Source organism: Spermophilus citellus (genome assembly GCF_964194105.1).
Source record: "Spermophilus citellus genome assembly, chromosome: 6".
In the NCBI taxonomy this organism is placed as follows: domain Eukaryota; kingdom Metazoa; phylum Chordata; class Mammalia; order Rodentia; family Sciuridae; genus Spermophilus; species Spermophilus citellus.
The window spans coordinates 154,028,128-154,049,856 of NC_138187.1; the positions used below are offsets into that span (position 1 = coordinate 154,028,128).

The 21,729-nt window shown below is 41.1% G+C and overlaps 1 protein-coding gene across 2 annotated transcripts; it reads left to right on the plus strand.

The window, feature by feature from the left end:
* Positions 1-743: 743 nt before the first annotated feature.
* Positions 744-19,853, plus strand: NPHS2 (NPHS2 stomatin family member, podocin; the record flags this gene model as incomplete). 2 transcript variants are annotated; one of them, XM_081299979.1, is made up of 8 exons in its annotated part: positions 744-1,014; positions 4,967-5,070; positions 7,142-7,214; positions 8,825-8,907; positions 12,849-13,052; positions 16,446-16,501; positions 18,235-18,313; positions 19,575-19,853. In XM_081299979.1, 8 exons carry the CDS (start codon positions 744-746, stop codon positions 19,851-19,853), a joined length of 1,149 nt encoding a protein of 382 aa, XP_081156105.1. The 2 variants fall into 2 exon arrangements, with proteins under 2 accessions (XP_081156105.1, XP_081156106.1); XM_081299980.1 differs by lacking the exon at positions 12,849-13,052.
* Between the last annotated feature and the right edge of the window lie 1,876 nt (positions 19,854-21,729).

Below are 21,729 nucleotides of genomic sequence, written 5' to 3' on the forward strand. Positions count from 1 at the left end.
TTAAAACGGATCCCTTCCCTTCTGCGATTCAAGAAGCATTATATCACCAACAGGATTATGCATTAATAAAAATAAATAAGAGAGATATGAGGCGTGGAGCCGCATACCAGTAATCCCAGCTGCCAGGGAAACTGAGGTGGAAGGATTGCAATTATAGGCCAGCCTCAGAGACTTAGCAAAATTTAAAAGGGGAGGGGGGCTGGAGCCGTAGGTGAGTGGTAGAGGCCCCTGGGTTCAATTCCCAGTACTGAAAAATGAGAAATCAGAGACAGACACACACGCTGTGAATTCTCAAAGTAGGAAGGCACTTGAGAAGTGCCTTTTTACCTTAAAGTCACCCTAATTTGATGACTGAAACTCCAGCGTTACTTAGGACCACAAACCCTGTTTCATACCGTCTTCACAAGTCAAAGCAGAGCGCCCTCGGCCCTTCAGCAATCTGAGGGCTCGGAGGGCCCCGGCGACTGCATCTCTGCAGCTCAGACCCTCCTCTGCGACGCAGGCTTGGAGCCACCGCGGCCCCACCGCTTCAGCGTGGCACCCAGGCTTGGGGGTGGGTAGCAGCGGTCGGGGTTCCAGGTGGGCGGAGCCCCGCCCCAGGACCCTCGCCCCGCCCACCCCTCGGGGTGTCTTTAGGGCCAGCGCTCGCAGCCCAGTCCACCCACTCCACGAGCGACTCGGAAGGGTCGCGCTCGCTCTCGGGGCGTCAGCCACGGCCGCACGAGCACTCCGCCGACGTGAGGATGGAGAGGAGGGCACGCAGCTCCTCCAGAGAGGCCCCCAGGCGAGGCGGCGGGCCCACCCCCAAGGAGAGCAAGAGGGCAAAGGGCGAGAGGGGCGGCGGCCACGGGCGGCGGGATGCCAGGTCCGAGCGGCGGAGCCCCGGGCGGGCGGGGAGCCCAGAGGAACCCCGAGCGCCCGCCGCCACCGTGGTGGACGTGGACGAGGTCCGGGGCTCCGGTGAGGAAGGCACCGAGGTGGTGGCGCTGCTGGAGAGCGAGCGGCTGGAGGAAGGTATTGAGGTGCAGGTCGGGCATCAGGGAGGAAAGCCGGCTTTCCAAGTGGTACCCAAAGGATGTCAGATAAGGTGAAATGTTACCCCAGTGAAAACCATCAAAGCCAGAGCAGATTGTTGAAGGCTGGGGTTTCCAGGAAATGAAAGGTGTGCATTAGGCACCCAGCACCCCCCCCAAAGATGGAGACCAAAGTGCATCAGAAGAAATAAAAATAGCAACATCATCCAGGTACCAGCTGATCTCAGGGGGCAGAAAGGGATGGGAAGTTGGAGGGAGTGTGGTCCAGGTTGGGGACCAATTGACAGGCAAAGGAACAATGAAGTTGGTTTTTGTGGTCACAGAAGGGCAAATGGGCACCTGATATAAATAAAAACGTATCTGAGCCTTGGCTCTGAGCAACTATGGCTTATTTTCCTCCCCTCAGTCTTATGTAAAAGCATTTTAAACTTTCTTTGGGATGATCATTCTTTCTGAAAGGCATCGCCTTCTCTACTAGCATCGCCAAGTAGAGAAGAGCCAGACCTGAGTTGAAATCAGCTCCACAGCTTGCTAGCCACGTGATCATAGGAAGGGCCTCTACCATGGATCAGATAATCCCAATTCCTGCCTTAGAGGCAGTTGTGAGGGTAAAATGAGCAAAAGCTCCCAAACACTTTGCACAAAGCCTAAAACAAAGAACATACTCAGTTTCAGCTGAATCCTTGCAAGCTAAAAGAGAGGAACATCAGATCAAAGGAGGGAATGCAAACAAAGGTGTTCCTTTTCCCTTCTGCAGAGAAAGCAAATCTTAGGAACAAATTTAACTACCGCCAATCCTTTTCATAATGAATGGGAAAAAAATTCATTATACCTTAAGCAGTAGGATGACAGATGTTTAAAGGGAAGCAAATGAAGAATAGCATGTAATCTTTTTTTAATATTTATTTTTTAGTTGTACGAAATACCTTTATTTTGTTTATTTATTTTTATGTGGTGCTGAGGATTGAACCCAGGGCCTCACACGTGCTAGGTGAGCGCTCTACCACTGAGCCACAACCCCAGCCCAGCATGTAATCTTATATTGTGTGGCAGATCATATTAGAGGGGTAGGCAAGGAAGGGAGCACCCATTTATGGAGCCCTTTCTATGTACCAAGCACACCTGGGTGTTTTACTTTACTTATTTAGTCCTTCATTATCCTCTTAGCACAGTTGAGGAAACATGCTCTGTGAAATTAAATATCTTGCCCAAAATCTATAGCTGGAGCCTGGGGCAGTGGCATGTGTAATCCCAGCTACTTGTGAGGCTGAGGAAGAAGGATCAGATGTTTGAGGCCAACCTGGACAATATAACTAGACCCTGTCTCAAAATAAAAAGGAGTGGGCATATAGCTCAGCAGTAGAGCCATTGCCTAGCCTGCATGAGGCCCTGAGTTCAATCCCCAGTAACACACCACACCACACACACACACACACACACACACACACACACACACCAATAGCTGGGAAGTGGAACAGCTAGACTTCTAGAATAAGGCCTTTTGGCTGAAGTACCCACCTTTACATAGCCTGCTCTTGGTTTCTGATCATGTCCCAGCACTCAAACCGACTAGCTATGGTTTTAAGCAGGTTGATTCACCTTTGTGGGCCTTAGTCTCACCAATAAGAAAGTGGCTAGAGCAGAAGATCCCAAGCAGTGAGAGAGAAAGACCACTAAAGATGAGGCAGCCCTTGCCTGAGAGGTGTTTGTGGGAACAGGGCACAGCATTCCTCTCTCTTCTGACTTAGCACCACACTCCAAAGGCAGACTTCTTGGGACTTGAGGGAATTGAAAAGGGGTGTCACCTTACCACAACTGGGTATTCTCAGGATATGTCTAAAGACTCTTCCTGCTTTAACATGTAATGCTTCCTTATTCACTTAAATCAAACAATTTGGATGTTCAAGCAACTCATCCCAAGAGAAAAATATTTTGTGGATAAAGCTTTGAGTATACAAATTAGTTTTCTATTCACATTCCTAACTACTGAGTGAAGGAACTTTTGAGAACTTTTTTCACTTATAAAACATAATTTTGTTCATATGTGCCTTGATTTTACTTGTGATAGTTGTGACCACTGGAAACTGAAATATAATTATAAACTGAAATTCATTTATACAAATATAAACTAAAATGACTATTAGTCATTGCCATTGAAGAATAAGAATATAAAAATTAACAATGTTTATAGGGCAGCATTTTCTAATGTAGGGTTGGTGATAAATAAGTTCCATAGAACATCAATGAGTGTTCCTTGGAGAAAACATTACCTTGTCAAAGGTTTAGAAACCACTAGAGTAAACAAAGCTAAGAATGATGTTTTACTATAGGGATTCTCATAGATTCCAGATGTTGATGGACATTGGGAATACCAGGAATGGGATACAGTGCCCAATATTTCTAAATCCATTTGCCCAAAAACTCTTTCCTTGTGGAGCACACTCTGGGACTGGTATTTTATGGAAAGGTCTTTGGGAATTGCCACACTAGGGCAGACTTGGCATTAGTGCTGGTGCAGCTTGCACATGTGTCCTCTTTAAGTAACTCAGTGAAGACCTTTCCAGATGTGGAATTCAATTTCAAGAAAAACAACTTTTTTTTTTTTTTTTTTTAAGAAACTGGTCCCAGGTTGGCCTAGACTCCTAGGCTCAAGTGACCCTCCTGCCTCAGCCTCTTTCTGAGCAGCTGGGACCACAGGCATGCACCACTGTGCCTAGCTGTGGAATTTGAATTTTTAGCCCTACCAATTAAGTATCCATTTCCTTTTGATCCTTTAAAAATGGGCTTTTTACCATTTGCTCACTTTCAGTCATCTTTTAGTTCTCTGTGGGATTTATTTTAAACATACTTTTTTTTCAGTTGTAGATGGACACAATATCTTTATTTTATTTGTTTACTTTTTTATGTGGTGCTGAGGATCAAAGCCAGTGCCTTACACATGCTAGGCGAGCCCTCTACCACTGAGCCCCAGCCCCAGTTCCTCTCTGTGGGATTTTTAAACTGGCAAATAGTATCCTTTTGGCCAGTGTTCTAGTACCTGGAAAATAAAATTCTTTAGATTTCCACAACTCAGATTTACATTACATTTAAATCATTTTCACTATCCACTTCTCCTTCCTTCCTAATTCAACAATGGTTGAGCACCTGCATTGTGTCAGGCACTATTCCAGGCACTGGAGATGCAATGTAAACACGACAGGACCAGAAGAACTTGTGTTCCTGAGGCCGACTTTCCTTGACGCCACTTCACTACCACTCAAGCATCCTGGATGTTCTGCCTCCTTCCTTATTGCTTGTTCAAAGACTCTAATGGTCTAATGTCATCCCACACAGGGGATGTTCAAGGACCAGACAGCATCACCTCAATCCAATGAAGGAACTCTAACAAAGGCATTTCAGACATTAGGGCAGGTAGTGAGTAGGAAAGTTATTTCATGGAAGGTAAGACTCTGGACACTTTGAATATTAAAACCCGACACACGTAAAGTACAGTTCAGTGTTTTTATGTGAGATTTCATATCTCCCTTACACTGAAATAGATATGAAATCTATTTCATGAGCTAGTTATTGTGCAATATTTACAATATAGCAAACATCCCCATTGTACAGGTAAGGAAACTGAGATTTGAAGAGGTCCTGTGTCCTGCATAAAATTATCTATGGACATGAAATGAGAAAGCCAGAATGGGAACCCATGGTACTCTGGTCCCCAGTACCCCAGTGCCTTTCCAGGAGCCTGTACCACCTTCCACGGGCCCACATGGCTTTCCATGAAGACCCCAGGCCCTGTGAACTCTGACCACCCTGATGTCTGGTTCATTCCAATATTTCCAGCAATGTCTCCAAGCTGCTCTGATTCAATACCAAGGACTAGACTGACAAGTGCTAGTCAGTTAAAATGGTGAGGTTTCAATATTTTTTTCTTTCTTTAGGTGCCAAGTCCTCTGGTTTAGGGGCCTGTGAGTGGCTTCTTGTCCTTGCCTCCCTGCTCTTCATCATCCTGACATTCCCTTTTTCTATCTGGTTTTGCATAAAGGTGAGTTTCCATGAGGACCCAACAGTTCATTTATTTCCTGGTGCCTCTTTCTGATCATATTGGGTCATGCTCTGTGTTTAGAACTTGCTGCTGGTCCACTGCCATGCCCTCATGCCCACTTGCCCTCCAGAAGGTGGTCCTCTTTCAAGACCTGGCTCAAATGTTACCATGAAGCCTTCCTCGACTCCTCTAGTCTGTTGCTCCCTTCCCTGTGCTCCGGATCACTCTGCCTTCACTTCATTCTAGCCCGGACCACACATATAATGCTTGCTGAGATCAACTCTACCATTAGATGGAGACCCTTCAAGGGTTTCCACTGGTTCATTCCCACTCCAACACAAAGACCAGCCCAGAACAGGTCATGACATCCTCTCATGCGCTCCTTACACTGCCAGAAACTTCTCAGCAGCTGCCCTAGACCATGAGGGGCCACTGTCTCTGGCCCACAGTTGGCCCATACAACTCCAGTCCTTGAAGAAAATGAAGATCTGTGTCAGTTCAGGAAGCACATGACAAGATGAAATTAGAAGTACAAAGAATTTTTTGGAGGTATTGCCTGGGTGAGATTGAGAAAGAACAAAAGCAGGCTTTAGGGGAAACCTTCAATGAGAGTTGGGCTTGTCTTTTTCCACTTTTAAACTTTCTATCTACTTACGTCATTGACTATAAAATGTGTCTCCTTGAGACAGCATACAGTTGGCAGCAGGCTCTCCTTTTCACTTTTCATTTTTTGGTGGAGTGAGAATTGAACCCAAAGCCTCAGGCAGGCCAGGCAAGGCCGCAGGCTCTTCTTGAGGTGTGATCTGAGCACCTACATGATCATCACAGGGTCCAGTACTGACTCAACCATGGTTTATGGAAAAGGCTGTTGGGTTTAGTTAGTTAAGATGGTAAACCTTAACAGGGCTGGAGATACAGCTCAGTTGGTAGAGTGCTTGCATAGAACAAGGCCCTGAGTTCAAGCCCCAGCACCATCAAAGGTAAACCTTAGGAACCATCTAAATTAGGTAGTGGACACAAAAGCAGCATTGAGTAGTTACATTTGAGCAAGGCTTGAAGAAGTAAGGTTTCCCTTAATCTCTGGAGGAATTTTTTTTTTTCCAACAAAGAAACAAGTAATGGTAGGAACTAGGCAGCTGAGAATTGCTGGGGTATGCTCTAGGAACCAAACCCAATCATTCATTCTCATTCACTGTTCCAATAAGCAAAGGAAAATAAACTTGGCAACAGTCACAAGTCATTCCTTTATCCACTTACTAAATGAATAAATTCACTGAATACTTGCTATGTATCAGGCATTTTTTTAGGCACTCAGAAAAAAATCAATTCTGTATCATCAAGGAATTCAGAATCTTGTGAGGTATATGTATAAACAAACTCATCAACTAAGTTAATGAAAAACAAGCAACAGAACTCAGATTCTGATACTGGAACAGAAAGTATCTTTTTTAAAGTAATATGCAGTAACTTTCCTGTTCTGTTCTACACAGTGAATCTCCTTTTTGTCATTTAAAAATATTTCTACACATGCTCAGGGTACATTCAATTTTTTGAGATTCATGAGAATTAACTAATTAAAATCCAATTGGATCATTTTGAATCAGCCTTAGAGAAATTGAAAAGTATCACAACTTTGTGTTATTTGTGAAACAAAGTATCACAAGTGGTATTAAAATATACTCCATCTTTTTGTTAAACAGTTAATGAGTGATACATATAAAAGCTTGATAAGGCAGAAGTCACAGAAAACTACAAGATTAAACATGCTCTGATCATATTTGATTTAGGAAACATTGAATATAGTGGAAACATTACTTTTTAGATGATAATGAGTTTTTAATCAAATTTCCATCCTTGGGCTCAAAAATTCAGATAGCCAATATACTTTTTCATTGGTTTCTAAAATTCCACACTAAGTATAAATTTTAGAACATTGAATATCAATAGAAGTTTATTCTTCGTTGTCAAAACAAAAGATTTCTGATACCTAAAATCACTTTCATTTTAAGGCCTTTTGAATGCTTTATTATTCTTATTTAGAGTGATTTGGAAGTATTACATTTCCATTTAGATTGTACAAGAGTACGAGAGAGTAATTATATTCCGACTGGGACATCTGCTTCCTGGAAGACCCAAAGGCCCTGGTAAGAAACATATATATACACACACTTTTTTTAAAAAACCACCATCTCCACCACCCCTCAACTGGCCAACTTCAATTCTTATGTTTTTATAATATGGACTTTAGATACAATGAAGTAACTTGATTCATCTGTATTTCTAATCTGTTAGTTGCAATGCAGATCATTAAGAACTTCTACTACCAGGAGACAGGTGGCCAAGGGAGAAGATGAATGCAGGGAGCCCCAGGTCAGGGCATTCTGATTACAACAGGAAATCAGCTTAGGATCCATGAATGGAGACTGGTTTGAGTACTCCATGTGTACAGTCAGAGTTCTGTGAATTCTCAGAGAAAAGCTGAGCTAGTTGAGAATCCAGGGGGCCTAAGGCAAGGAAGAGAGGCATCTATGTAATAAATTGGTCTTTAGTGTTGAAATTTAAGAGACAGAGATTGAACAAGTCCTGTATTTTAGATGCTGCTAACTACCAGGGATACAAAAATGCCTGAGTAAGACATGGTCTCTGATTTCTAGGGCTTTAAAATCTAGTAGAATTTATGTCCAGAAATCAAAGCTGGTTATGGGGTATAGAGAGAAGTATGGTTATTCTGGAAAGTGTCGTAATTAGGGTTTGGAGGTCCAAGACAGCCTGGAAGCCATGAGGAGGAGCAAAGTCCCACTGTGTATATATTGGAGAGGTCTGAGTTCTCATCCTGGTCTGCAGTAATAAGTAGGGATTGGAGACAAGACTAAGAGACACCAATCAGAGTTTGAAAAACCCAATCCAGTAGATAGGTTCCCACAAAAACAGAATTAGATCCTGTAGTTCCAGGACATGGATGATCTTGCTGTGTTCCTTGTTTTCTGGAACTTTCTCCATTGGGGCCAAGAAAGAACAGCAGGTGGTTGGCTCCCCAGATAGATCATGGGCTCTGTGAAGTGCTTTTGGTTCCAACAAACTGTGGCTCTTACAAGAGCCTACAACATCCAGGGTTCTTGATAAAATCTCAATAATCAATCTACAGATAGTTATTGCCCATTATTTACTATATATTATATTGGATAGGTGAAGACTAACTTGCCAAATAGAAGCTAGTATTATGATATTGCTATTATGATTACCTTTGGAGCTCACCTTTTAAGAAATACCATGTGGAGGTTGCTGGCTGCAAAGTTTGACATATGGATACACTCATAGACTAAAAAACAATTTTATAGATTACCTAAAAGGCACCAAGTTAGAGACACTAAGGCTAACAATAATGTATGTGATGTTACTTAGGGAGCTCAAATCTAGTGAAGGGACAGACATACTAGAGATCTGGAGGGGTTAGCATCATGACTAAAGTTACCACCATTATTAAAGCCCAAATTTTTGGAATAATCTCTGCTTATACCTGTTAACCTGGAGTAAATTGTAACAGTGCTCTCCTTTTACCCTCAAGTGTCTCATATTGATGGTGATAAACTTAGCTTCGACAATGATGCTGTAAGATATTAGTGGGATTTCCCAATGATCTGTGTATAGTTGCAGGCTAAGAAAAGCAATGCAGTGTACAACCTGAACATGAAAAGGTGAACCCCAAACAGTCTCCATGCTTGCTGTTTGCCTGTTCCTCCCCCCCACCTTCTAGGCCTGTTCTTCTTTTTGCCCTGCCTGGATATCTACCACAAAGTTGACCTTCGTCTCCAGACCTTGGAGATACCCTTCCATGAGGTAAGTCAAAGGGTAGCTTTTGCTTTCTCTACATTTTCCACAGTCTAGCTATTGACTCTAGCCCAGGACAAAATCTCTATGCTCAACAGTAGAAAAGAAAAATAGACCTATGGAACTTCATCAGTATTAAAAAAAAAAACAAAACTCTGTGAATCAAAGGACACAATCTACAGAGTGGAAGGCAAGCTATGGAACAGGAGAAAATATCTGCAAATCACATATCTTACAAGGGGTTAATATTCAGGCTATACAAAAAACTCATACCTCTTAATACAAAAAATGACTGACTTAAAAAACAGTAATGATAGTGAATAGTTTTAAAAAAATACTGACTAAAAAAAGGGCAAAGGACTTTATGATAGTTAACCTTATGTGTCAACTAGGCTAGCCTAAGGTAATTTCACCTACATTTGGTCAAACACAATGGAATGTTATTGTGCAGGTAATTTTTTTATTTAGATGAGATTATGATTTAAATCAGTAGACTCTGAGTACAGCAGATTACCTGTCATAATAAATGGAACCACCATATAACCCAGCTATACCACTCCTCAGTATTTATCCTAAGGAACTGAAGTCATTGCGTTATCCAATACATGCATGCCCATGTTTATAGCAGCACAATTCACAATAGCCAAATTATGGAACCAGCCCAGGTGTCTGTTAGCCAATGAATGGATAAAGAAAATGCAGTATACACACATAATGGAATTTTATTCAGCCATAAAGAAACAGAATTATGTCATTTGGAGGAAAATAGATGGAGCTTGAGAACATTATGTTAAGTGTTAAACCAAACTCAGAAAGTCAAGGGTCATAAGTTTTCTCTCATATGTGAAAGCTAGAGAGAAAAAAGTAAAAGAAAAAAAAAAGAGGTTGCGGGTGGATCTCATGAAAAGCATAGGTAGACCAGTAGAATAGAAAGGGACCAGGGGGAAGCAGAAGTTGAGGGAAAGAGGAGATAATGTGGAATGAAATTGACCAAATTATACTGTTGTATGTGTGCATGTATGCATAAGTAACAACAAATACCACTTATAATTATACAATTATAATGCACCAATAAAAAGAAAAAAAGAAGCAGGGTCTTGAACAAGTATGTTCATAGCAGTACTATTCACAATAGCCAATAGCAAAGCAAGCAATGTCCATTGATGGATGAACAGATTTTTAAAAATGTGGCATATAATCCATAATGGAATTTGTTCAGCCTTTAAAAGGAAAGAAATTCTAACATATTCTAAAACATGGATGAATCTTGAGGACAGCATGCTAAATGAAATTATCTAGTCTCCAAAAAATAAAAATTAAAAGTACTGGGGCTGGGGAAGCTCAGTGGTAGACGACTTGCCAAGCATGTGTGAGGCACTGGGTTCGATCCTCAGCACCACATAAAAATAAATAAATAAAGGCATTGTGTCCATCTACAACTAAAACAAAATTAAAAATCAATTAATTAATTAATTAAAAAGAACTATTAAGGGTCTACTTATATGAAGTACCTAGAGCAGCTAAATTCATAGGAACAGAAAGTAAAATGTTGCTTTCCAGGGGATATGAGGAGGGGGCATGGACAATTATTATTCAATAATTGTCAGTTGTGCAAGATGAAAAGAGTACTAGAGGTTAGTTGTACTACTTAACTGTACACCAAAGATGGTAAATTTTATGTATGTATATTTTTCAACAATTAAAAAAATTATAAAATTAAAAGTAAAGATAATATTCATATATTTCTTTAACTGTTTTAAATTTTTTAAAATTTATAGTTGTAGATGGATAGAATACCTTTACTTTATTTGTTTATTTTTATGTGGTGCTAAGGATTGAACCCAGTGCCTCACACATGCTAAGTAAGTGCTCTGCCACTGAGCTACAGCTCCAGCCCTCTTTGTTAATTTTTGAGATAGAATCTTGCTAAGTTGTCAAGGCTGACCTCAAACTTACAGTCTTCCTGCCTCAGCCTCCCATGCTGCTGGGATAACAGCCATGTGCCAGTGCTCCTAGCTACTATCTGTATTGGTGATTCAAATTTATAAGCCTTTCCTACGTAGTCTCCTACTTTTGGCCTGAGGTTTTTTTTTCATTCTTTCTCTTGGGAAATAGAAACTTTGTTTTTTAAAAATGCTTATTTTAGATGATAAAATTTAATGAAAGGAAGAAGTAAAACTTGTAATCTTGAAGAGATATTTGTACATCAGTGTTCATAGCAGTATTATTCATAAGAGCAAAATAACTGACTATAAACTGATAAATAGATAAGCAAAATGTCATATGTACATGCAGTAGAATATTATTCAGCTTTAAAAAGACTCTAACATATGCTACAACATGGATGAACCTTGAGTATGTTATGCTACTTGAAATAAGCAATCACAAAAACAAATACTGTATGATTCTAGGTATTTAGAGTAATCAAAATGATAGAGATATAGTATAAAGGTGATTGTCAGGAACAAGAGGGAGGGGAAAGTGTGGAGATGTTGTCAGTGGGCATAGAGTTTCACTTTTACAAGGTGAAAAGAATAGTGCAGGTTACTGGTGGTGATGGTTGCACAACATTGTGATTGCATTTAATACCACAGAAGTATATGCTTAAAGATGGAAAGTTATGTGTATTTTAACACAACAAAGACATTGGAAACCTGTACTTACCCCTAATCCTTAGACAACTGTTGATATTTTGGAGTATATCCTTTCAAACTTTTCTATGTATGTGGTTATATTCACAGATAGGTGTATATATAGATATCACACTATGTAAGATTTTTATAACATCCTCCTTTTTATCCAACAATATAGAAGCATCTTTTCATATATTAGCTATGCTTCTAGCCCTTTATTTTATTTTATATGTGTGTGTGCATGTGTGATTATACACATACACACACACACACACATATATATATGTATATACATATACATACATACATATATTTAATTGTAGATGGACACAATACCTTTATTTTGTTTAATGTGGTGCTGAGGATCAATCCCAGTGCCTCCCATGTGCAAGGCAAGTGCTCCACTGCTGAGCCACAACCCCAGCTCCTAGCCCTTTATTTTAAATGGACACATAACATTTCATTGTGTGGCCATACCACAGTTTACTCAACCAATTTCCTCTTGTTGATGATAAATTGTTTCCAGTGTTTTATTTCAATAAGTAATAGTATAAGTAACAATTCGTACAGCTAAATCTTTAAAATATGTCCTTTGATAAATGTTTTCTAAAAATGCAAATGTTGAGAACTTGCACCTTTTAAGGCTTTTTTTTTTACTGTTAAAGCTGTGTTTATTTTTTAAATTTTAATTTGTTATATGTAACAACAGAATGCATTAGGATTCATATTACACATATAGAGGACAAGTTTTCTTATCTCTAGTTGTACACAAAGTAGAGTCACAGCCTTCATGTCTTCATACGTGTACTTAGGGTCATGATGACCATCACATTCCACCATCTTTCCTACCCCTATGGCCCCTCCCTTCCACTCCCTCCCCCTTTTAAGGCTTTTGGTGGGGACTAATGGGCATCACCAAATTGCCCTCTAGGGAACACTCCAGCAAGCACCACGTTACAGCTCACAGCACTTATGTCCTAGAACATGCCTCTCTGTTATTAGATTTGTTTGCATCAGTTTAGAAAGACCTATAAAAACAACTGAGTGTTTTCAAATAAGAAAATTATTCCTGATTTTCTTTACAAAAGGATTTACAACAGAATTCCTTTAAATTGTGAGTTCTTTTGTTTATTTAATAAAAAAAACTCCATAATTTTCAAAATCATATATATTTTGAATAAAAGATAATTCAGCTGGGTTTTTTTTTCTTGGTATAATTTTACTCTGAGAAAATTCACTTTAGATACACTTAGTTCTCTCCACATAGGAAAAGAGCCCACGGATCAAGTCTGTCATCCAAACTGTTTTTCTCCCTAGGTTGTAACCAAAGACATGTTTATAATGGAGATAGATGCCATCTGCTACTACCGGATGGAAAATGCCTCTCTTCTCCTAAGCAGCCTGGCTCATGTGTCTAAGGCTGTCCAGTTCCTTGTGCAAACCACCATGAAGCGTCTTCTGGCACACCGATCCCTCACTGAAATTCTTCTAGAGAGGAAGAGCATTGCTCAAGATGTAAAGGTACTTACTAAGTTTAATATTGAGTATATTAAATGTATATTTTTTAATATTTATTTTTTTAGTTTTAGGTGGACACAATATCTTTATTTTTTATTTTTAAGTGGTGCTGAGGATCGAACCCAGTGCCTCATGCATGCTAGGAAAGCACTCTACCACTGAGCCACAATCCCAGCTCTAAACTATATCTTTTAATCATCTGTTCACTGGCCACTTATTAAATCTTCCATGTGCCACACTTGAATCTCTTCAAGTTGCCATCCCTAAGGAGCTTATAGCTAATTAGGAAGTTGCCAAAGTGACCTGAATCAATTATAATCACCAGTCCTGGTGAACAGTTTGCTCTCAACTCTTCCCCCAAAGCCACCCAGTGACTTTAAGTTCATTGCGAAGTTCTCACATAGTACCAAGTGTTGGGAGAGGCTGCTGGCAGCGCTGGTAGAGATGGATGGGAGAGGTTGTGGTATACAAAAAGGATAAGACATGATTCCTCGAAGCTTCCTGCCTAGCTGAGGAAACAAGCACAGTGTGCACAAAATGAAATGATGCTATGTACTTTCAGAGGGAAGAGGGAAGATGTCTCCTACCCTATCATGATTAATTACCCAACCAACTGTCTAGATTTAATTGATTTAGAATTAGCAGAGGGAGGAATAGAGTAAAAGCTGCCTCCCAAACAGCCTCATCTGGCCCACAGGTAGCAAACAGGAATCTTATTCATGGCCATGGTGGACGCCCTTGATTCTTACCAAGACGAGTTGGCAAGAGGTACTAAGAAGACAAGCAAGAATGAAGCAGGATTCCAGGCAGCTGGCCAGCTAGGTGGCAGTTACCACTGAGTCTGTCATCCAAGCCATAGGGGCAGCCAGGCCCAGAACTGGATTAGGAGGTTGCAAATCAGACCTAGTTAGAAGGAGGACGTCAAATAGGAAGACCCTAAGAATCAAAGGCATTGATGATTGTGCTTTATGGAAACTGAGCAGTCACTAATCTGAAAAAAAAAATGCAGGGTACAAATGTCTGTGACTTGTCCAACTTGTTACTGATAAAACTGGGATTGTCAAAGTGCTTGCCTCACATTTGCCAAACCCTGGGTTTAATCTCCAGTTCCACAAAAGAAAAGAAAAAGCAACAATAAAACAAAACAAACAAACAAACAAACCTGGGATTTGCATCCTGATGGAAAAGGGAAGTCTGAAAATAAGAGAACCTGCAAAAAGAAAAAGAAGAGGGACACTCGGGAGTTGCTGCTCTGGATTTTAGAAGCCACTTGACATGGTCCCCCAACTGATCCTTCAGCCTCCCCTTATTCACCCCTCTCCTCTGAAGGGTAGTATGAGTCCAGACTCTTGACATTCAAGCTTGCTCTTATTATGCTGAGTTTATTTATGTGTCCATACATTTGTCTTCCCAGATTATGAATCCCATAATGGCAGGTGCCATATTTTATTCATCCTTTTGCCTCAGACCTGGCATGGGGCTTGTCACACAGCTAACGTTTTGGGAGGTAAATGAAGAAAAGACACAACTGTCACAGCCTCAGCTCTTGCCATCCTTCCCCCACTAAATCTAACACTGGAACCTACTTAGCATTTGCCCAGATCCAGCACTTTTATGCTTCCTGCCTCCTCCTGAGCTGTTTCCTCTGCTTGGAATTCTTTTCTTTTCTCCACAGGAAAAAATCTTGTTTATTCTTTAAGATGCCATCTCCTTTGTGATGTATTTATCAATATTCCTTCCTCTCAAATTAGTCAGTCTTCTCAGGGCTTTCAATGCATTATTACTTATCTAGCCACTGAGAAATCATCCAGTAAATTTAAAAAGAAAAAAGCAGTACAAGTCTAATTCCATCTACTTGGGAGGCTGAGGCAGGAGGATCACAAGTTTCAGGCCAGCCTGGGCAACCTAGCAAGACCCATCTCAAAATAAAAAGACTGGGGCTGGGGTTGGGGCTGGGGCTCAGGGGTAGAGCGCTCACCTAGCATGTGCTAGACCCTGGGTCGGATCCTCAGCATAAAATAAATAAATAAATAAAATAAGGGTATTGTGTCCAACTACATCTAAAATATTAAAAAAACAAACAACAACAACAACAACAACAACAACAAAAGGCTGGGGATGCAGCTCAGCTGTAAAGTGCTTGCCTAGCATGCACAGGTCCTGGGTTCAATCCCCAATACAGAAAAACAAAACAGAATTTAGGGGAGGTCTCTTTGCTAATGGCTGTATTATATTCTCAGACAACTGATAACTGATAACTGGAGAGTAAAATGTAAAAATTGTATTTTAAAGCCATAGATGGAAATACACCCATTTATAACAAAAGTGTAATAAGATTTGTCCAAAGGGTGTTATACACATAGACTGTTCAAATAAGTGAAAGAATATCTCTGCCTGGAAAATGAAGGCCAAAGAAAAAGACAGGTGTGTTGCTTTCCATAAAATCAGACTTTGTGTAATTTAAAAGATAAACAGGCCAACATGGAGGGCTCTGTGTCCCGCCCCTCCTTTCTACAACCCAAATTGCTTTTCTTCCCCCTCCTGTTTCTAGCTTCAACTGTGGAGGGCAGGGGAGACTGGGAAGCAGGAGGACATTGATGTCTCCCAGCAGTGAGGAATACAGAGTGCCCTATCAATGACAACCACTTGGCAGGGAGACTAAGTAGAAAATAATAAAGACATTTTAAAACAAATTGAACAAATATACCATTTGTGTTGCTTTTCTTTTGCTTCTGTAACAAATTACCACAAATTTGGTAGCTAAAACAACATGCACTTATTCTCTTACATTACTAAAGACCAGAGTCTGAAATCAGCTTCATTGAGCTCAAGCTGAGATGTCAGCAGGGCTGATTCTGTCTGGAGATGCTTCTCCTGCCCTTTCAGCATTTAAGGCTACCTATGTTCCTCAGCCCCTTCCTCCCCTTCCTTCATCTTCAAAATGCACCACTCCAAACTGCTTCCCTGGTCACATCAACTTCTTTGTGTCAGATCTCCCTCTGCCTCCCTCTTACAAGGACACATATGATTACATTTCAGGCTGAGCTGAATAACCTAGCATAATCTCCCCATCTCCAGGACCTTTGACTTAATCACCTCTGCGAAGTCCCTCTTGGTAACAGTGAGATGTTGTAGGGACTAGGACATGCACATCCTTAGGGTCATTATTCAGCCTACCATGCCATCTTTAGTTCCACAAATATTTATTGAGTGGCACTGTCCAAGTCAAATTGCCCCATGCCAGATACTGTGAAATTTAATGAAACAAAGTGGCCTAGTACCATCCTTTCAAAGGAAATGGGCTCTCTCTGTTCAGAACAACAGCCATCGGGGCACAGGTGTGCCCTGCTCTTACCTGCAGGCTCTTGCTGACCTTTCATCTTTTTCCCTCCACAGGTTGCCTTGGATTCAGTGACCTGTATTTGGGGAATCAAAGTGGAGAGAATAGAAATGTGGGTAGGAAAATGATCATGATAAACAATATGATAAAAGGAAATACTTTGGTTTCATTTAAAAATTTTCCTTGAAAAATTATTTTGAGTAATATAGCCATACTAGTATAAGTTTAGAGAGAAAGAGGGAAAAAATTTTTTTAAAGAAAGAGTGAGAGAGAGAGAGAGAGAGAGAGAGAGAGAGAGAGAGAGAGAGAATTTTAATGTTTATTTCTTTTAGTATTTGGCGGACACAACATCTTTGTCTGTATGTGGTGCTGAGGATCGAACCCGGGCCGCACGCATGCCAGGCGAGCGCGCTACCGCTTGAGCCACATCCCCAGCCCAAGAGGGAAAATTATGTAACATCTTGCAGCCAAAATACAACCACTATGACATTTGGGCAAATTAGTCTCATGGGGTTTTTTTTGCTATGCATTAAAAAAAATCTTTTTTAAAAGATAAAATTTACCCTTTTAGCCATTTCAAAGTGCAGCTCAGTGGTTTTAGGACATTTACAAAGTCCTACAGATGTCCCTTTGATCTAATTTCAGGACATTTTCATCACCCCCAAAGAAAGCCAGTTCTTATTTAGCAGGAACTCCTCATTCCTCCCCGCTCCTCATCCCCTGGCAACCACAAATTTAGTTTTTGTTTCAGTGGACATGCCTATTCTGAACATTTTACATAAATGGAATCATATGTTGAGCCTTTTGTGTCTAGTTTCTTTTCATTTAGCATGTTTTCAAGGTTCATCCATGGTGTAGTATATATCAATTCTTCATTTCTTTTATAGCCAAATAAAGTTCCATTGCTAGCTATACAAAATTTTGTTTATCCATCCATCAGCCACTTTTTGGCTGTTAGGGAAAATGCCACAATGAACTTTCTTGTTTTTTTCAACATCTTTATTTTTTTTATTTTTATGTGGTGCTGAGGATTGAACCCAGCGCCCTGCACATGCCAGGCGAGTGCGTTACCACTTGAGCCACATCCCCAGCCCCCACAATAAACTTTCATTTGGAAGTTTTTGTGTGAATATGTTTTTAGTTCTCTTGGCTATATACTTAGAAATAGCATTACTGGTTACATGCTAACTTTATAAATCTTTTGAGAAACTGCTCAATGGTTCCATATATGAATTTTTCAGTTATCATTGGGATAAAAAGATATTTTTGTATCTTTGATGTGATACAGTAAGATTGTTCTTATTTAATCAATCCTCCTCATTTCAAAATCAATTTTTTCTCTTTTATAAACTTAGATGAATGCCCCTTATCTTCGTTATTAATTTTTTAGCTCTTCAAGGCTGTATTTCATATTCAAATTTTTTTAATATTTATTTTTTAGTTCTCCGCAGACACAACATCTTTATTTTATTTTTTATGTGGTGCTGAGGATCCAACCCAGCGCCCCGCGCGAGCACGCTACCACTTGAGCCACATCCCCAGCCCCCCATATTCAAATTTAACCACTGGTGGTTAGATTAAATCTTAAGTGGGAAAAATGATTACAACCCAGGAACACAAAATGTTTAAGAGGAGGACATTGTAGTCCCTCTGCAGCCACACTAGTGCTCCACACCTACACTGGAGGCACCGCATGGGATGTGCTCTCTCCACCTCCCTGCCACCTTAGGGCTCTGGGGACAGCACACTGTTGTCAGCATTTGCTCTCCTGTAGAGAGAGTGCAAACCTGAGGAAAAGTCTGGCCAAGGCTGCACATCTACACGCTCACCTTCTTTCTTTTGCAGTAAGGATGTGCGGCTGCCGGCTGGGCTTCAGCACTCGCTGGCTGTGGAGGCAGAAGCGCAAAGACAGGCCAAAGTGCGGGTGAGCCAGCATTGAGCACAGTGTCCCCCCACCAAGGCTGCTCTTTCAGGAGCACAGAGAACCCAGAGCAGGAACCATGGCAAGGAGCATTTCCCCTTTCTTTCCATGCTTCCCTTCATCCACACCCAGTAGAATCTGGTTTGGTTCCCGACATGCTATTTAAATTGCTCTAAGAGTGTGTTAGTAGCCAGGCGCGGTGGCGCACGCCTGTAATCCTAGTGGCTTGGGAGTTTGAGGCAGGAGAAGCACAAGTTTAAAGCTGGCCTCAACAATGGTAAGGTACTAACAACTCAATGAGACCCTCTCTCTAAATAAATACAAAATAGAGCTAGTGTGTGGCTCAGTGATTGAGTACCCATGAGTTCAATCAGGCTGCACCCCTCCCTCTCACCAAAGCAGCTGCTAACTGTGCCTGTCTTCTTCCTGAGTCTTGCTTTCACGCTCTCTCCTCCCTCATCATCCCTCTTTTCTTGTGCTAGCATCTCAGTTACATATCTCCTCTAGGTTAATGGCATTAGGCTATCCCAGGCCTATAACCAGAGCTCTGCATGAAGGCACAATCATGGTCAGAGCCCAGTTCCCTCCCTGCTGGAGCCAAGAAAAGGCTGTGCTGCTCATGACCTCTTCTCAGCAGCCAGGGAGCTGAAAAGATCTGGCTGCCACAGCTTCCTCAAATTGAGGTGGAGGAAAGTGAGGACGAAGGGAGGCAGATTTCTCTCAAAGAACAGGGATTAGGTGAAGGAAAGCCCAAACTGCATAAGAGGATTAATAACTGGACCTGAGGGGAATGGGGAGGAGGGGGAAGGGGATAAAAGTGTCCTCTGGGCAGAGTTGCTTCTAGATCCTTGAGCCTAGTCCTGTCTGCCTGCTTTCAGGTGGCATTTGGCTGATGAGCTTGGTGTCTCCTCTTCTGAAATGCTTATCCTTTATTTTGGCCAAATTGAAAGTTACCCTTTTTGTAATCCCATGCCTCTGCCTGGAAAGCTGGCCAATTTTTCTTCTGTATGGCAAATTCCTACTAATCATTTCAAGCCCACCAGACAAGAACTCCCCTAACACTCTGTCTATACTTTTCATGGTCTATAACAAGTTCACCTTACATTTTAGTAGTTTAATGGGTCTTCCCTAGCTCAGCAGTCTTTAGAAAGCAGCTGAATCTGTTCTCCTGTGCTGAACAGTGCCTGCCACACTGGGTCCCACTGACAGTCCTCTTGGAACCAAGAAGCACAATCACTTTGTGTTTTCCACATTTGTTTTCTAGATGATTGCTGCGGAAGGGGAAAAGGCTGCTTCTGAGTCCCTGAGGATGGCTGCTGAGATTCTGTCAGGAACCCCAGCTGCTGTTCAGCTTCGATACCTCCACACCCTTCAGTCTTTGTCCACAGAGAAACCTTCCACTATAGTTTTACCTTTGCCTTTTGACCTGCTGAATTTCCTGTCTTCTCCTAGCAACAGAACTCAAGGGAGCATCCCCTTCCCAAATTCTTCCAAACCTGTTGAGCCACTAAATCCCAAGAAGAAAGACTCTCCCATGTTATAGGGGTGGGTGCACAAAGGATAATGCAGCTGTGAAGAGGCCTGCCATTCAAAGCCACATCCCAGTGAGGCATTCAGTCCTCAATTCCTTTCTTCCACTGCCACATGGAATGCTTTTTGAATGCATGGCATTGCAATGCAGCCACATAAGTGAGAAGTCAGTACAGGAGGCATCTAACAGGTTTAGGCGAGTCATCTAAGCAGAGTAGTTACGGGAAAGAGCTTTGGTCAACATGATAATTTGGAAATAAGTTTGTCAATTTTGATATCTGAAGATTTAGATCAAATGTCCTTTTTCCTCTGGCCCCTTTGGCAAGGTCTTGCAGCTCCTGCAGCCCTTTGTCTGAGCCCCATCCCCATGCTTGCTACACTCAGCTGTAACCCTGGACCTAAAGTGTTAGCTTCTCTATGGCTCTACTACTGGCTCTTCAAAGGGGCATCTAACACCCTTTACCCACCATCCTCAGTCTTTTGGCTCCACTCCATATTCCTTGAGCCTAACTCTGATCGTTGCACCTTAGTGACACCTAAATGTTTCTGAATGAATGCAAAGAAAAGAGATGCACACAGATTGGATATAAATTTATACACAATTAAAGAATTTTAAAAATTACTTGGAGGTTCTTTCGAAAATAAAAATAAGTAAAAGGATAACATTTATCTGATATATATATTGCTTCAAATCAGAGGAAGAATCATTCTAAATAGGGGCTGAGAGTAATGTATTTTCAGTATAGAATTTACCAGATTGCTTATTTCTTTAAGCAGATATAATGTATTATCTATACATGTCCTCAGAACTATTTCCCTAAGTAAACATTTCTTAATATACATTCCTATAATACAAGTCTTATTTCCCACTAATTTGCCTTACACAATTAGAAATGCATATCTATAGAAAAATAAGCCAACAAAACAAAAAGGCAAACTTAAGTGTATTGCAAGTTTTCTATAAATTTAAAAAATCAGTAACATTACAAAATGTTACTAATATTACTCAAATAATATTAGTACAATGTTATCTGTAATGGGAATTTCTATGTTGCTGGTGCAGATATGGTGGGAACCCGAGTGCCTCACTATTTGGTTCTCTTTCAAAAACTGCCTCTATATTCATATTTCATTAAAAGGAAAGTCTCCCCAGTTCCTGTTCTTAAGGATCATATGTGGGCACAGATTCTTCAGAGAGTAGGTGAGCTGACAGTGCTGGCCAAGCAGCTGGTCTTCTCTTGAGACCCAGGTGCTGCATTCTTACTGGTTACTGACCCTGAAATAAATGAAAGAAAAGCTGGACAATCCAATCCAAAACTGTGACATGTTCTGGTTAACAGTTTTTCTTTGGGATTTATATTAACATGGTGCCAGTAAGCTGATAAAGGGGTCAAAAATGTTCCAATTCAATGTTGGAATCCACTATGACCAAAGTGACTGGTCATGACAGCGGTACAAGTCTATGGCACATCCTATGACAATGGTGTTGCATAGCATTTGGGGATTACAGTGAGGTGTTAACAACTGGTCAGGCTAGATTTGTTTATTGTGCGGATGAGTGGCTTAAGAGCTGGTAAGTTGAATGCTATTGGGCTTGAAATGACCAGAAAAGTGTTTCAAGGAGGCTTTGGAGACCCTTCTTAGAACAAGGGCCACCCTGGTTCACCAGCAGTATCAGGGTATATCAGAGGCTTTGTAGTTGGGACTCCCCTATCTGGAAGGCCCATCAGGTCATTCTGTCAATGACTCTGCATTCCACATCCTTGGGGGCCATGTGTGGACAGCTCTTTGTTAGACTGCTCCTGTTTATAGTGTTCTTTAGTGGTAGGTATGTTGGGACTATGATTTCCAAGTCCTCTAGAATTCTGGCTTGTTTGTCAGCACACTAG